The sequence below is a fragment of the Melanaphis sacchari genome, unplaced genomic scaffold (assembly GCF_002803265.2).
Source record: "Melanaphis sacchari strain LSU unplaced genomic scaffold, SCAv2.0 Contig13_pilon_pilon, whole genome shotgun sequence".
Taxonomy (NCBI): domain Eukaryota; kingdom Metazoa; phylum Arthropoda; class Insecta; order Hemiptera; family Aphididae; genus Melanaphis; species Melanaphis sacchari.
Genome location: NW_020270588.1, coordinates 2,114,999 through 2,133,567, shown reverse-complemented (window position 1 = coordinate 2,133,567; position 18,569 = coordinate 2,114,999). Strand labels below are relative to the sequence as shown.

The 18,569-nt window shown below is 29.5% G+C and overlaps 1 protein-coding gene across 1 annotated transcript in view; it reads right to left on the bottom strand.

The window, feature by feature from the left end:
* Nucleotides 1-2,667: 2,667 nt before the first annotated feature.
* Nucleotides 2,668-18,569, bottom strand: part of LOC112591561 (transcription factor collier-like) — an 84,351-nt gene continuing 68,449 nt past the window's right edge. The window contains exons 8-14 of the mRNA XM_025335404.1: nucleotides 12,741-12,858; nucleotides 10,337-10,491; nucleotides 10,111-10,237; nucleotides 9,848-9,936; nucleotides 8,234-8,456; nucleotides 6,413-6,766; nucleotides 2,668-3,433 (exon numbers count right to left, since the gene is read on the bottom strand). Coding sequence (XP_025191189.1) covers nucleotides 3,324-3,433; nucleotides 6,413-6,766; nucleotides 8,234-8,456; nucleotides 9,848-9,936; nucleotides 10,111-10,237; nucleotides 10,337-10,491; nucleotides 12,741-12,858 — 1,176 coding nt within the window. The 3' untranslated portion in view covers nucleotides 2,668-3,323. The remainder of the gene's footprint in view (nucleotides 3,434-6,412; nucleotides 6,767-8,233; nucleotides 8,457-9,847; nucleotides 9,937-10,110; nucleotides 10,238-10,336; nucleotides 10,492-12,740; nucleotides 12,859-18,569) is intronic.

The following is an 18,569-nucleotide window of genomic DNA, read 5'->3' as shown; positions in this document are numbered from 1 at the left end:
TGTTTTATATGGTTGAAAATATTATTATAAATTATAATAATTTAATGATTATACTTTAAGGCATAAGCTTAATAAATTATCGAGTAAATGCACAATACACTAAGTCACATAACTAAATGTATTGTATAATATATGTATGCTCAACGTGACCATACGTCCCGCTTCGGGCGGGACAGTCCCGTTTTCGAGCTAAGTGTCCCGCTGTCCCCATAGAACCTAAAAATGTCCCGCTCTAAGAAAAGTCGACTTGTGGTAAGTGTTTATTGATCACAAATCACAATCATACATTATTTATACATTTATACAGTATAGACGTATAGTATAACTACGTAATATGTATATATATATATATGTATTACGTAAAACACTAAAACCCATAGTACATAGATCAAAATGGTACAAAAATAACTACCTTATTGTTATTGTCGCTGCCACCGCGTCAACTGCGGTAATCGGCGATAAATGGAATACGGCCGAATAATATACTCTATTATTTATTTTTACATTATTTATAATTATTATTATTATACTTTTTAATATATTAGTTCCATTTTTCTGTTGCCATTTTTTATACAAATAGCTTATGTTTTTTTTTTCCAATAAAACAATTGTTATTTTTCACAAAACGATGTGGTTTTCTTATTAAAATATATAGGTGTCCCGCTTTGAAGAAAAAAAATATGGTCACGGTATGTATATGCTGCAACAATACTGGCATGTTACCAATATGCCATTACATAATATATTTAATATATATATATATATATTAAATATTAATATATAATGTTGATATTTGTCTACTAAAGATTTTTTTTTCAAATAACTCGTTATAATTTATACTATATAAATGTAATATGTCTGGAAAGAAATATTAAAACAATTGTATCATTAAGCTTAAGCATATGACCTTATCTCTGGACCTGATTCGTGCGCTTCTAATAATGCCATAATGGTTGCATGCCAACTATTCAGCCGTTCGTCGATCAACTTCTAAGGAGGTGAGCTATGTGAAACTATTAAATATATCTTTTTAGTCTTAGTTCAGTCCACCTCTTGAAAATTTTTAACGCCTTCTTAAAATATGCGTACACACGCAGCTGCAATTTTTGTTGCCATTCATTATTCAGCAACGCATATTTTATTTTCTTATCATTGTTGACTACTTTGTACAAATAAAATTAATAGAAACCGTATGCATAATGCATTACTACTAATAATTCATTTGTTTTAAGGATCGGGAGTCAGTCATAACTCATAAAGAACTTGGCCTGTGGACTACAGGATAACTTAACTTTACATTCTACTTGAATCAGATAAGATCCAAAAATAGAAATAAATTAGGAAAAAGAAACACTGGTAACCGTCAACAGAGCAATTACGAAGCACTCAATAAATTCAAAATTTTAAATTGAACGACTTAATACGAAATAGTTAGCAAATACTACAAAATACAAATCAATGAGTAGATAGTTGGTTGCTAATGTCTCTTTTTAATTTCAAAATCAAAAAAAAAAAAAAAAAATATTACTTACATAATCGAATAGTAATAATAAATGTTGAACAAAAATTTTAGAGTATTTATAATATTATATCATTACTGATGTATATAATTAGATATGTACAATGAAAACAATTGTATACAACCAAAAATTGGCAGTCTAGGAATATATAATATTATTATGATTTATATGTTATATAAGACGCTGTACTAATTACAGAAGCTGATAAGAAACTAAAGTGTTTATATAATATAAAATTATATATAATATATATTTATGTATAATATATATATATATATATACACTAAATAATAACAATAGTATTTTTTCTTTTTTTTTTTTTTACATAAATTGTATAGAGCAAACAAAGCTCGTATGATATGTAATTGTTTCAATCGTCATGCCTAATATTATTAGATATAATACATGACCACACCGAATAATATTTTTATCGAAATTAACAATAATATTTTAAGACATGGAAAATTAGTATATCAAGTTGTCACAAAAAAAAAAAAAAATTGTATTTTAATAAAAATAATAAATAATATTTAAATTACTTCATTCATAGGATTATTGTGTTCTAAAATAAATTTAATACCTTCGTTTTGGGTTACTGTATTAAAATACATGATTTTGCGAGGAAATTTCAACTTAACTCGATATATATTTTTACAATAATAATTAGACTAGATAAAAAAAATCATAGACAATTTAAAAAAGACATTTAAACTATACACAAAACAAAAATTACATACAAAAATAAAAAGAACAACAAAATATTCTGGAAATAAAAAGAAACAAACAAAAAAATGTATTATTATTCAACATATAATAATAAGATTAAATAGAATATAGTTTATAATAGGATTTCTAAATACAATATAGTATATATTATATATATATTTATTTTTATACAAAAATAGTGTTATCGAAATTCATTAAAATTTGATATTTTAATTTTTATTATTATTTTTATTTATTACATAATATTTTAGTCAGTAGGACAGATTTAAAAATGTCCCAAACCATTTATCGATGTGACAATAATAATAAATTATTGTCCGGATTTTTAAGATTTTTATTAATTATTATTTTTAAAATTATTTGCACTTCATAAATATATATGAAGTACCTACAACTGCTTTTTAAAACTAAATATGACATGTAGAAAATATTATTTTAATTTTTAATATATTTTTTCTAATTACAGAGTTTATAAAAAACTATTAGGTCTTATGTTCCATCTATGGTTAAGTTGTATGATCATTATCTTATTTATCTGTTATGGTCTCGTAGTAGAAATTAAAATATAGAGACCATTTATAAGTAGCATGTATGAATAAAAATATATGTACTACGTATCTTCATGGTCTTTAAGAGTACCTATGTGGTTATGTAATTATGTAAACGAATTAGTAACGGAAAATGTTTTGAATCTCAGTATAGAAAAGTTGTTTAAACAATGTAGAATTAATTTTTTTTTCTAGAATTAATTGAAATGTAATATAATTTAATATGTACCTTTGTAAGCATTTTACGTTACATAGACATATTTTAAGTGTACTCTTTAAACGAAAATCCGGACTGTAATAATAATAATTATAATAATAACAATAATAATAATGATAATAATAATAATAATAATAATAATAATAATAGATAATGATTAAATTATTTTGATAATAACAATGCGTATTTTAAACCTATTATACGGAAGTGTTCTATTCCCGAATTGGCGTGTACAGTCGATTAAGTTGAACAACTACTAGAAACATAATCGACACTATTTCAAAGGCTGCGCATTGTGTCTTGGTAAATATTTTATTTCGCAGACGAACTGATTAATGGGCTCGTGGCGTATGGCTGTCCGTTGCAGTTGGGTAGAGCGAACGGATTCATGGCGAATGGAGATGTTACCAATGTGCCCATTCCTGTAAAAAGTAAAACCATGGTAAATTAATAATAAAAATGTCACTCGTTATAATTATAACAACGCGTAGGATTGCAAAAGAAAATGGCCACACAATTAATACACGAGCATATCTATTAATAGGACGTCTTGCGTTCGTATAATATATTATTTTGTTGGTAAAAACTAAAAACCATTTTGCACGGGTAAGAATCACTCGGTCTGCAGTTCTGGTAGAGCCACCACATTATTACACAATAAAGAAGATAATATTTTCCACGTCGCGAGGTTTTAATTTTAGACACCACGAATAGGTAAAAATACGAGTAGTTATAAAAATTTGTTATTTTTATATTTTCTAAACTTAAATAAAATAATATTGGTCTTGAAAAAAAATAAATAAAAACGCTATGACATAATCAAAATCCTACACTATTTGAAGTGAAAATTTGGTATTTTAACATTGACTATGGGTTTCTTTCTCACGTGAAACAATTCAACAGTAAACATTTTTAATTTGTACAATAATATTTAAATTTTTCACTACGCACAAAAACGCATTAAACCCCGCTCCGACGCACTTGGCGCTGCCCTACGCCATCGCCTAAAAATGATTTAATAATAACTTTAATAACTTAATCATCCTAAAATGTTTGTCGGAATAACGGAAACGCGATTATTACATTTAAAATTTATATAGTAAAAATAGCTTTATCATTTTTTTTATATTTTTTCAACATTATACAGGCGTCCAATGTACGAGCGGGTACTGAATGGTCGTTATATATGAACTTTGTGGGGGTCACAATTATATACATAAATAAAAAAAATTAATTATAAAAATATGTAAATTATAATGATATATTTTTTTTTATTATTATTATTTATTGATCTTATTTAAGTTCGGAACTAAGACCATTAGCTGTGCATAGGAACAGTAGGTATTTGTGTAAGGTTTGGTTAGTAGGGTAGGAATACGTGGGTGCATGTGTGTGTGTTATGGATTTGTCACTAAAAACTCGGGGGTCACCCATCCGAGAGTTAGTGACGCCGGCCGATGCTTGACTTCGGAATACATTAGTGACCGAGGCCAACTACCGCGCCACACCAGGCCACAATAATATAATTTGTGATTGCAGTAAACCTAATATTATGACAAATACAATATTATGAATACTAGAATAGTTAAATTAGAAAAATTACGATTATTTACAATGGATATGAATCTTAAAGTTAGTTTTATGTAAATAAATACCAAATCACCTTATTCCAGGATTGGTTTGAATATGATGTGTTATGTTATTTATTTATTTATTTTTGATAACACCAGATACTTGCCTTTTTTTTCTAAGTATTTATATGAACATTTTATAAATATGATAAAATTTTCAAAATATTTTGGTTTTTTTTTTTTTGTATTTAATGACTTACATTGTAATGTGTTCAATTTTTTTCTATTTATGTACCTATACAAAATGACATTTTATCTATTAATATAAAGTTCCCTATATTATGTTGTTTTTGAAAAAACAATTAAAAATATCGGAAATAAATAATCACATTCTTCATTTTTTTAAAGGGTTTAAAATTTAAGTTTGTAAAATTTTGCAAATTATTTTAGCATAAAAGTTTATAACATTTTTAATTTAATACCTGAGCTTTTAAATTTAGATCGAAAACAAAAATATTTGATATATTAATATGATGTGTGCGCGAGATAACTATTAATATAAAATATAAAATTAACATGATATAAAATTGGAAGAATTTCGATTTTACACAAGTACCACGCCCCAAGACAATATCGAAAAACCTAATTGTTGTCAATAAAAAATTATTACAATGATGGATGTACCGCTAGTAATAAAGTCAAAACTAGTTTTTTGAGTTAGATGTTCACGGCTTAAGCGATGTATAAATATCGCAAAATACATGCATAATGTCCCATATACTGCTTATATCACTACTATTCGCAATCGATTTTTGTTGCGGCCTATACAAGGTAATATAGTTTAGCTTTAGTGCGTATATCTATAAGCATACTATTATATATAAACACACAGTTCAATTTTTAACACATACAGTATGGTGGCTTGGCGTGACGCGTTAGTTGCTACCAGTCGCGAAATGCGACTGGGAGTAAGTAACCGCCACAGCTCTAGCTCTCGGATGGGTGACCACCCTGGTACATTGTAGTTAAAGCCCTTGCCACACATATACGTGTTTGCTATCAGCCGTAACAACCACAACAGTTGTAAAAATAATCTACCGTACCAATCTTACCCCTTACCCACAATTCTTAACTCCTACAACAGCTAATGTCCTAAGTCACCGGACTTATTTTTAATATAAAAAAAAAAAAAAACATACGATATGCATTTAACGTAATATAGAATAATATTTTGATTTGTCATGTTTTTGGATTTCGTGATGATCTCTATATGTATTTTCTTAACTAAATATTTATATTGACTTTAATAATAGATATTTTTCACACTATTCGCCGTTAAATTCGCAGACTCATTAGTCATTACTCATTACTACTAAAATAACAGTTAATAATATTATTAAACCCATTGAAGAGTGTTCAGCTCGATTACAAAATAAGAGATGGCAGTTATAATATAACGATCAAGGATGTAGTACGTACGTAAAAAAAAACTTTCATATGGATATTATTACTTTTTTAAAACAAGATGATAAAAATTGTAGCTAATAAAAAAAAATTAACCATAAAAACACCCAAAAATGTCGAGGCGTGAGAGGGTGTTTATACATCCAAAACGTCCTACTATATAAATTCTTATGACTATAATAATAACAGATGCGACTCCACATTGTATTTTGAAATTGTTGTGTATTTTAGTATACGGTATTTTCCTCGAAATGTTATGCTCATTGGGCTAGATCTATTTTGTGTGATTATTTAAGTAAAAAGCGTTGTATGCAATAATTATAACACTAGTACTAAATTATTTTTTAGTCATATTACAATACTTACTCGAAGAAGAATTGAAGAGTGATGGGTGCGAAGTGGCCGTGGGCGAGTTCATGTTGGTCAGTTGAACGGACGACGCGGACGATGTGGTGTTAGGTATGGAGGAACCGTTGTAGCCGGAATTTCCCCCGTTACTGTTGTTGGGACCGGAATTGGACGGATTTCCACCGCCTCCGCCACCGCCGCCGCTTCCACCACCTCCACCTCCACCACCGCCACCACCTCCGCCACTGGTTGGCGGCGGATTTATGTACGTGCTTCCGTTCGTGCCGTTGGTTGAATGCGGCGTCGATGCGCTGGACCCGTAACCACCACCTCGGGGCGATACGCTGCTGCTTTGACCGCGTCCGTAATCGTCTGTGGATAACGCAAAAGGTTTTAGTATTACAAAAAAAAAATAAACCCACTTAGTCGGCTTATAAGATAATATTAAATTACTATACGTTTCAAATCAGTATTATGAACTGTATCTCGTGTCGAGACTAATACCATATTAGAGGTTAAAACGTCGACAAATTGGTAAACACTCGGGGACGAAATCTGACCATTATATTAAATGCGTTAAATTATTCTAGTTATTTTATCATGCACCCATATTGTATCATAATATTCTGTACGTATTTTAAAACATTATAGGTAATGTATTTTTTGGAATACTTTATTTATATATTGAATATATTATACTCTACCAATATCATACGGCTAATCGTGAATTTAATACGATTTAATGGTAACGTTTGGTTGTTATTAACGATTTACACCTATGGCTACACGGAGGCGAAATATTTGTCCAAATTTGGTTATACGTATCAATAAGGATTAGAATAATTATTAGTAAAAAGTATTTAACATGACACGTTATAATATAGCTACGGGAAACCTGATTCATATTATATGATTAAAAAAAAAAAAAAATAAATAATAAAGTTTTCATGCAGTTATACGTGTTTGTTATTTGATCAGATTCGGTGTAGTGGTCAAATAAGATTAAAGACAAAAATACGATTGGTCGGAAACAGTAGAAAGTTTATTCTAAGTGACTGTCTTCTTTATTTCTATAAGTATAAAATATATGAGGTCCTATACTCATATAGGTACTGTATATTTTGAAATAAAAACTTATAGATTAGGTGTTAAGGACATAAGTGACATATTTTGATTTTTATATCAATTAAATGAGAATATTTTAATATAATTTTCAAACTAAAGTATCAGAGTGGTCATATTATCGATAGCTAAAAGGTCAAAAGTTTGTGCGAGTAATTTTCTCAAAATTGTTAAAACTATTTGATTAATAAATGTAGTCTTTTTTATTAGGAAAGATATTAAGCCAATATCAAAGTTAAAACACCTTATTTTGATACTTGAATTATAGGTACAGTATAAAAATTGCTTACAAAAAAAAAAAAAAAATAAGAATAATTAAGAGGGATCCTTTTATCAGTTTTATCTATTATTTGATGTTTATCTATTTATAAAACACTAATTTTTCCGGGGGAATTATTTTTAATCTTTGCCATTTCAACCGTCGATTCTTACGTCAATATGTCGTCGTCTCTATGTTCAATGTTACGATCAAATCGTTTTTACATTTTTGTATAATACATTTTTAATTTAATATTGTTCATTTAAAATTTGAAATTATCGATTTATTTTATATAAAAAATAGTTTGTTTTCGTTTACATTTTTCATTTTTACTCTTGAAATTCGAGATAATCGCTCTAGATCACTGATAGGAATAAGAAACTAAAGGATTCCTCTCATATTATTCCTCATTTATTATATCTAATAATTTAATAATATGATCTCATTACAGCACTCACCGTCGTTCCATTGACCAGTAGCACCATGGTCGTGTACAGTCACCGCTAGCTGTCCGGTGTACGGGTTGAACCCAGTGCCTACCGCCCCCGCCGACGACGACATGTTGTTGCTGTCCCTGTCCCGCGAGCACGGTGACCTGGGCAGTGATAGCGAAAGTTGATTGTTTCGGGGCATCGTGTACAGCGCTTCCGCTAAATCCGCTGCACGCTTCAGGATCACTTCCTGTAATAATACGACATTATAGACACTGAGACATTTATACTACACACATATTATTTTTGTTATACATACAAATCACGACCATATGTTGCGATAGTAGTTTTATTTTATTTACTTAGAATTAGTATGAGCGAGAATCGGTATTGGTAAAACGGTATTAACCACAGATATGTATCACAATATATTGATACGTATTTTAAAACTCCCAAGAAAATATAATATTATCATACATCTTTGCGGTGGCGTAAACATAGCTAGGGGGGGGGGGTATTATATCTGTTTGGTTGTTTGCCTATTTCAAAATGTAAATGAAAATTATACGCATGTCGCCATTGTATTACTCCAAATATAAAGTTAATGTTGAGTAAAAAATGTTTGTACATATATATAGATATTAATTTTTAATTTTTTTTTAATTTCTTACATAGAGTAATTTATAAACTAACTAGAAGCCATAAAGAACAAAAATATAAATTAAATACCTTGAAAGGTTCCTAATAAATTAAACTTTGTTCTTTCAGTTAATTTTTAATGCTACCATTAACATAATAATTCTGTTTTTAATTTTAAATTAAATCTATTCTAAAGTTTTTATAACTTGTTCAAATAAAACTAATAATTAATAACCTATGTTATTACTTTTGATAATAATGAAGATTTTGAATTTTTCATTTCATTCAACTCGTCATCTTATAATATTACAAAATAACATCAAATTAACAGAATCGTGTTTGTTTGTATCATGTAAATATTATGGGATTATTATTAATATTATTAATAATAACAAATTCATAATATAATAATTTATTAATATGTTTTATTAATAAATATGTATATGTATTCCCTTGACTTCATAAACTTATTGTGTCCATATAGGTATAGATTGTATATTATTAGTAAAGAAAAAATATCTTTATATATAAATTACTTCTATAATAATTTCTATTTATTAGCTGATTGCATTATATAACTTTAATCAAATTAATTTTTTTAGTCTACCTCTCACCCATCATTAAAAATTGCTGTGTATACCACTGCATCTATATTCTATACTTTCAATTGGTATGAGCATGATTGTTTGATCTTTCTGTAAATAGCGTCGGTTTGCAATCGCTTGCTTAGTATGCGACAAACGTCTGCTATTATATGTAGCTGCAGTAAGTGTTGTAGTTCTTACATGACCGAATTAACTTGATAGAATTATTACCCATTTATCCGTTTCACGTACAATAACATAAATTTACTGATTGTTAATTTTGAAAAATGCTAATTTAATTATGAAATACGATATATTACGTATAAACAAGTGTAGACTGCACGAAGCAGCTAAATAATGATGTTAAATAGACAATAGTATATTGTCTTAATTAATTTAAGTATTAAATGTAATTTACCTTTGGTAGTTTTTCGGGATCACCTGGATATCTGGGTACAAATTTTTGTAGTCTTTGGAAACCGTAATCGATGGTTGGTTCGCTGAGTGCTAAAATGATAAATATATTCTATATAAATAATATGATGATATAAATTATGATTAAATTGGTTATGCAATATTAAAATCTATTGCAAGTGGGCGGCGACGATATTTCGAAACGTTTTTTTGAAATATGCATGTTACCATCATAATATATTCACAATGTACAACAAATAAACTTACATATGTACGCGAATCTGCCGGGAGATCCTTTGCAAAACTGTTTGGATTTATATGACAACGTTACCTCCACGATGCCGGGTATGGGCCTGGGCGGTGTTTGCACTTGTATGGCGTGTGGAGTCAATAGCTGCAGGGAAATACAATAATCGTATTAAACCTACGTGCTCGGAATACGTGAACACACGATAATATATATATATATATAAAGTTTTCTGTTTATAATTACTTCGCTCCAAACTAGATTGCTGCCGAAAACCACTTGCAAACCGTCGAAAAAATTATCACCCAATATAGTGACCGAAGCTCCGCCGTGCGTCCATCCTTCACTCGGTGTAATGTGTTTTATACATGGTGTCGCCACGGGTAGAGGAGAAAACATACCTAAAAGAAAAAAAAATTGAACATAAAATCACCTTTAACATAGAATATTATATTGTCTGTTTATTGCATTAACGTGTGAAACGAGATTTTTTCGTTAAGATATACATATTTTATACTTATAATTAGAGATAGGATTTATATGCAATAAAAAATGGTAAAATATACAACAAAAAAATTGAAAATTTACATTTGATTGACAATTGACATACTGTCAAAATATTACACTGTTTCTTTGTATTTTTGACATTAAATTATAAAAATTGAAATCATGTTGATTTTCAAACAATAATATGTATCTAATGCACTTACAATAAATGACACCGTCTATGCAAAAACTAAATGCTATAGTTGTAAAATAATCTGTTGTAGCTATACAAGTTTATGATAATTAAAATAAGATATAAATTAAATAACTATATCTTTATTATAAATACTTGGGTATTTATTCTTTAAATTGATAATATTTTATTTTCCACTTTTAGTTACCATCACGGCTAAAATATACCATATAGTACATGCATTTTAAGTGTTTATTGTGAAAATATGCAATAATATGCAGAATAAAATAATCAATATTCATTTTATCATGATGTAATTCGTGGATATTTCAAACTAAAGCAGTAATCAGAATTTGAAAAAAAAATATGCCAACGCATATAAATCCAAGTCCTACTCATAATATATACATGTAGCTACATAAATACGCGTTAAGCGAGAAACGAATAAACTTTTGATATGTTTTAAACACGGACAACACTATAAAAGAAAACTTTTACAGTGTGCGCGCACACCTAAAAACCTATAATACTTCAATACTTATCTTGGTCGCAAGATAAGAATTATATAATATATAAATATATAACCACATATTCCGATTGTTGTTTTTGATTCACCGTGTAACATATAATGACCGGGTGAACAATATAGATAGTAAATACGTATTTTAATTTTTGAAAATTTAATTCACGTTGATACTCAAATTTTAAGTTTCTTACTAGAATGATTCATAGACAAATCACGGACATTAAGACTCGCATACAATACTCATGGTTCTATTTTCTATTCGATTTCCGAAAAAACCATATGTACAGCCGCGTGTCAAGTGAAATAATCGATCGTGTGTGGTGAAAAAAACGCTAATGGCTGTAATTTTACTGGACAACTCCACGACTATCGCAAAAAATAAAAAAAAAAATAAAATAAAAATAGCAATTGATAGAACGTAAAAGTACAAAAATCCTCAGACGGGACAAACGGTATAAATGCATATTATATATATCTATGTATGTATACATGTTTTTATAGTGTATTATATTTTATTATTCGTTGTATCCATCGACATCGTAATATTTTTTTCTCTACTTTTTTCGTTGTATTTTTATCTCTGGTATATATTATTATGGAGTGAATTGAAGTTACGCATAGCTGTCGAGACCGAGAGATTTCTTTTGCCAGGAGCGGTTCAATTGCGACGCTGTATAAAATGGGTTTTATGCAGTGGACCGAATCAGGCGGTACCAATTCGGGACAAGAAAAAAGTTTTAGATCGCAAAACTCCATAGAATGTCGCCCAGCATACACAAACAACTTCCACGTGTATTTTTCCCTTTATTTTATTTTCCTTTCCTTTCCATTTTATTTTTTTTTTTTTTGTCCTCTTACTTTAAAGAAACAAAACAAAACGTCAAAACTCGCGAATATCTGTTTAGTATTACTCTGGCATTTTGCTCGGCTTTTAACAATCACTAGATACCCAGTAATAGTGTAATGTGTTTTGTGCATGTCTTTATTTCTTTTCGTGTTCCAAGTTAATTATAAAAAAATATTAGGTCGTGTTGATATGTCGCCAAACTTGTCTACGTAAAATATGCAGTATGCCGCACGATAAAAACAGGAAAAAACGTTCATGATAATGACAATAATATCCGAAAACATACCATAGCATTATTATGCGTTGCCCTCCGCAGTGGGGAAATAATAATATTTTATATTAAGTGACCTTTACGGCTTTACCAAATTACTAAAACACTAATATTAGAATTGGTGGAAATTGGCCTTATGAAATATTTCTCTGTATAAAAATTATTTTCAATATAAAGTTTTAAAATATTTTTATTTTTGTACGTTGAACATATACAAATTAAATTCGTCAAATTTATATTATGTGATTAATGATTATACGTGTAATATTTATATCTGATTCTTGACGACATGGAAATATATAGGTATTAATACTGTACTTTTCTTACCGTCATTTGGATCTAAACGTTTTGCTCGGCGTCCGTGTTTCGAATTGTTGTGTACGAACATGTTATCCGATACAGCTAATAAAGGACCTTCAACTGTAACTTGTGTTGAAATGACCACCTGAAAATTAAAAATAAATATTATACACGGTTTCACACATTACTGGTATGTTTTAATTTTTATGGCAGACAACTTTAAGTTATCTATATACACATAATTTCGATTTGATTTATAATTTTTAAAAATTAAAATGTACGCTGAAATCTTTTTGTACATTAGTGTTATTGTGTATGTATATTATATATTTTAATATTTATATAGATATAATATAATTTTTATAATTGGTACAGAGATTTACCAAGCATGCTCATCTCCATTTTTTCCTTTAATAATGGATTAATACAAATTTTAATTTTTGGAATTTTTAAACGAAGGTACTTTAAAGTATATTTTTTAATATTGAGTTTCTTATACCATTTAAGAAGTGTACTATACCAGCTTATTTTTTTCAATAAGAATCAATTTTTTTCTCGTAAATTGTTAAACAGATGAATTTTTTGAAAAAAAAAATTGATATACTTCTTTAATGGTTAGTTATAAAGACAATAGGTTCATGATATTGGATTTGGTAGATATTATAGGAACTATGACGATTTAAAAAAGTACTGTAATTAATATTATTCCATCAACATTTTATAAAAGTAAAATTGTCCGAACATAATATAAATTCTAAGATGGGTCCACGCAGAAGCAATAAAATAAAACTATGATAGGAAAAATGAGTTCTTCTTTAGTATTTTACCATGTGTTACCTTACCAGGCACTAAATCCAATATTACGCAAGTAGCTGCTCTACATTTATTTTATGTTTTTTATGATATAATTTTTAAAGAAAATTATCTTTAATAAGTAAAAAGAAAAAAGTATAATTAAGAAATAAACTATTCTAATTTTGATTTTAGCATATATAAAAATGTGTTAAAAATCTACTTGACAATAACATAATATATTTTAAGAAGAAAAGGTTGATTTTTGTTTGAAAAATTTGTATCATAACAGAACACTCTTTAAAATGTATAAAAATATCAAAATAATTTAAAATAGGGTACTTAAGAATACTTAAAGATTCTAAGAATCAGAATTAGAATTAATTGATTATTAAACGGAAAAAAGGGAGTAAGCGTGCTTTGTGAATCACATAGTTTAAGGAAATATTTAATTTAGTTGTAAGTGTACTCGGGTGAAGTTATTGCAAAAAATATAATATGTTTACTATCTAAATTTAAGTTATTTCACGAAAAAATTTATGCGTTGTATCTTGCAGTCATGTACATAATAGCTAAATTGGCTGATCCATTAATGCTGAGGTACATAATAAGTATTATTATTATTATATCATGTATAACTCATGAACGATCGGTTATTATGATAAATATTATCAAACAAGGAGAATTAATATATATCTATAGTAGTTCTCTCTCTCTCTCTCTATATATATATATATATATATATATGTATATAATATATTGATTAATGTTTGGCGCGTATGTAATAATATAACACAAAGAATGATAGATAATAAATAATAATTCACAGCGTCATAGCAGTTACTACACACGTTAGATATTACATGAGAGATAAGTTCTACTCGTTTATTTCAAATTTATGGCTGAAAAGGGTTAACAACCACGGCGGTGGTTGCTGAATCGGATCTAGTAATTCCATACTATATTATGTTCGTAGATACCATTATTAATAGAGGTATTTATATAGATGAGTTGTTGAGTTATAAAAAAAAAAATGAAACACACTAAAGTAAGAAAACATTATTGACCATTTTGTATAAGTATAAGGTACATATATTATTATAATTTACACCAAATTTATATGAATGGTATGGTTCACAGACTCACAGTTCACGTGGTATTAGAGTTGGAATGATATGTAAAAATTAAAAATTGAGAAAGCGGGTACCGAGTAAGAAGTAAGGGTCGAGTAAGTAATAAATAACAATAATGAATGAGATAAATTTGAATTAAATGATATAATATATCATATAGAATAAATATATTATATTATTCTGTATGAAAAACAAGTTTTAAATGGAGACATTTTGTTAGACTATAATATCTAATGATTTTTAATGACGCTATTAATTTATTTTTCTATTAGTATTAGAATAGATTGATTTAATATTTTTCGATTACATTGGATTTAATATGTTATTAATATAATAATATAAATATAATTTATACCATATATAATAACAAAAATACTTATGAACAACCTTATATTAAATTTTCTAATCGTAGGTAAAAAATATTATTTATTTTTAATTTCAAAATAGGTATTCATAATTAGCTAGTTATTATAATTTTGACGAAATATATCAAAAATTGAACTTCAAATGTAATTACTATATTAAAAAATTGTGCTTACATATTTTTAATATCTAATACGTATATAAGAAAAATTTAAATGAATTTACTGTCTACATCCAATTTTTTACCATAAACGACTCCAAAGTTGAAAATCAAAGAATTTTTACTGCCTTGAAAGGCGATGACAGACTTAAAAACATACACTTACATCATTGTAAAATCAATACATCCATCCTTCCACTCAGAATCTAAAATGCCCTATTTCTTGAACACATAATATTATTATCGTTATCGTGTTGGGTAAATAATCATTAAATATTAATACAAGTACCCGGAAATACTTATCATACCGCAGTCGGAAAATGTATAGATATACAATGAAAATAGAAAAATTTTAATTCATATAATTGACATAAAAAGTAATAGCTATTTGGTAAAAGATTACTATAAGTTATAATAATGAAGAACGAATTTGTACAATATTTTTGGAATATTTATAAAAATAATTGTGTCGGCGATGGTAACAACAATAAATAATTATTATTATTGTATCGAATAGTTTTTTCCAGACTCTAAATTTTCATTACGCTGATTCGGATACGCACGCCATGGTGATATTTTTATTTTTGATGAACACGGAAGATATCGATACGTTAAACGTGAGGGAAATCGAACTCAATAAGGTTTCAGTACTTAAAGATAAATTTTTATCGATACGCGTTTAGAAATACTTTGTATCCTATTGAACTACATAGCGTTAGAAAAACACAAAAAATTATCGATTTCAATCTCTTTAAATACATTTTAAATTATATCGTTATTTTTTAACTAATCGCATGGTTTCATACAAAGAAAAAATGCGAAAAACGCGAATCTGGCGATCCGGTTATTACCAAACGTGCGCCCCCCAAGTCGCAAGCGTGAACAGTCAGCTTCAGCTCTTGTACTACGCCTATTATGAAATTTAACATTAGACAGATAAACAATGTTGTTACAAAATTCAGTGCTCGTTAACATATCCTATTGGTCGTATATTATACGACGAGGTCGAGCTTTGCGAATTATCCGATGACGTCGTCGTCGTCATCGTCGTTGTCGCCGCCGCCGCCGCTGCCGCACCGAGCGCATTCGGCGGCGGTCGTGTAGTCAATTATTAAATCTCGAGCGTCGATTTTCTCGCGAAAAGTTTTTCATTATTAAAGAGTCGAGCGCACGCGCCTCCCCGCGTGTATGTTTGTGTGTGTGTGTGTGTGTGTGTGTGCGCGCGCGAATATATACGCGTGGCGCGCGTGGTGTAAATTAGATTGGCCGACGAAAGTTTTTACCCGCGCTCCGTCGAAATAATAAGAATTTTCCGCGCGGCGAGGCAGGCCACTCGCCAAATAAATATATATATTATATACACATTATACATGCGTACTTACTTATACTTGCATATATATATATATATACATACGCATATACTATTCGCGCCGCTGGCATTTGCAGCGCATTGCACAAATACAAGCAGGGGACGCAGTGCACTTTAGGAATATTTGTATGTATAATACACTCACACACACTCACACATGCACACGCACTAGAATATAATATGTATATATAAATATAACATATTATATTACTGAGCGTGATAGAGTGCAAGGGGGGGGGTAGGTGTACACGCACGCACACACAAAACGAGCGCACACCGCCACCCATTTTGCGACCACGATAGGGTAAAATCGACTCCACCTCTCGAGGGTTTTGAATTCCGCCTCCGGGGAATACACCGCCGCCCGTGTGGTATACGACGACGATCGTGTGCGAGCTCGCGAGCGTCCTTGACGTCGTCGTAGTCGTTGTCGTCTTCCGCCGCCGCATCCCTCAACGCAACCGGCCACGACTGCCGCACCTACGCCCGATGTCCCGCAGGGTTGCCGTTCCCATGGGAACACGCGCGCGGCGGTATGACGGAGGTGAGGGGTTGGTTTTGAATCGCTAAAGAACATAGCGCCAAGTGCCCCTCACCGCCGCCGCTGCCTCCGTCACCGCCGATTCCGGGGTGGGTATCGAAACGGTAGATTGGTGGGGCGAAGCAGGGGTGTTGTACGTATATAATATATATATACATATTATTATGTACCCTGCACGCAAGACGGGTTAATTCTCTGAGCGTTTCGACTTTTGCCTCTGCGGATCTCCCGTGCCACTTTAATATTATACGTACACAAGCGAAGTACATCAGCCGGGCGTCTTTATATACGTACAAGTGTACAACGCAAGACGTGTCGTATACCTATATTATTACCGTATTTTGTCATTATTACATATACGCTTCACCGGTGGAATATACAACAACTTTCATTGGTAGAACTGTAGAAGGGAGGTTTTATGTATAATCGATCAAGTTATTTACTCAATTTACAATACCATTTCTATACACCTCAGTAGTTTTTTATAATTGTATTTTTAATTAATATATTATGTTCGGTACTTGAAAAACTTGTGTCCATGTTTGTTGTTTTTGTTGGTTTGCATTGTACTTTTTTTTTTTTTTTTTTTTAATGAGTAATATAGATGAATTATGTGGAAAAATTATTTTAACGACAAAACTTGGGTTAAATTTTTAAAAACTCATTATTACATAATGAAGGTGGTTGTATATATTCTAACGGCGTGGATGAGAGGCCAGTGGTAGTTGAATGAATTAAACTTTTAAAAATAGCCAACTTAGAAATTTAACTGGTCAATTTAATTAAACTTAAAAATACTTTTGTTTTTTCGATACCGAAAACGGAACTGTCAAATATGGCGCGTAAATACTGTACAACACGAGTACCTAGACTTTTTTTTTGTAGATATATAATAAATTACTTGATAAAACATTTTCAGATTTTTATATAATTTATATATGTATACAAACTTAATAATAATAATAGCTTAAGACTTAAGGTATTGAAAAATTACAAACGTGATTTGGGACATCCAACCTGATGCTCTCTGTCAATAATTATTGTTTTCTTTACTTTCAGCTGTAATTTTAATGGTTGAATAAGGTTTTTTTATTCATAGAAATTTTACTGTAATATTGCTTATTAGTGTGTTGTACATTTATATTACATTATTGTTGTTAAAGCATTGATTTATAAATTATTGTTGCAATTAACGATTATATTATTTATATATTATTATTCCATTAACTATTCAAGACCGTTTTTATGTTTTGTACGTTCTATAAATCGGATTAAGGTCCATTATGTTTACGATGTTCCTTATTTTATCGCCTATAACAATTATATTAGCACTATATATGTTAACTACATGTTTACATTCAGCTTAAGTCGTGGTGTACAAATTTGTCAACAGTGAGGTGGTGACAACTTATGTGAGTACGCAACTTTAATAAAGGTATTATTATATTAAACACTGCTGCAGGGCCACCTACTACTGGATTTATACGATGCAATAATA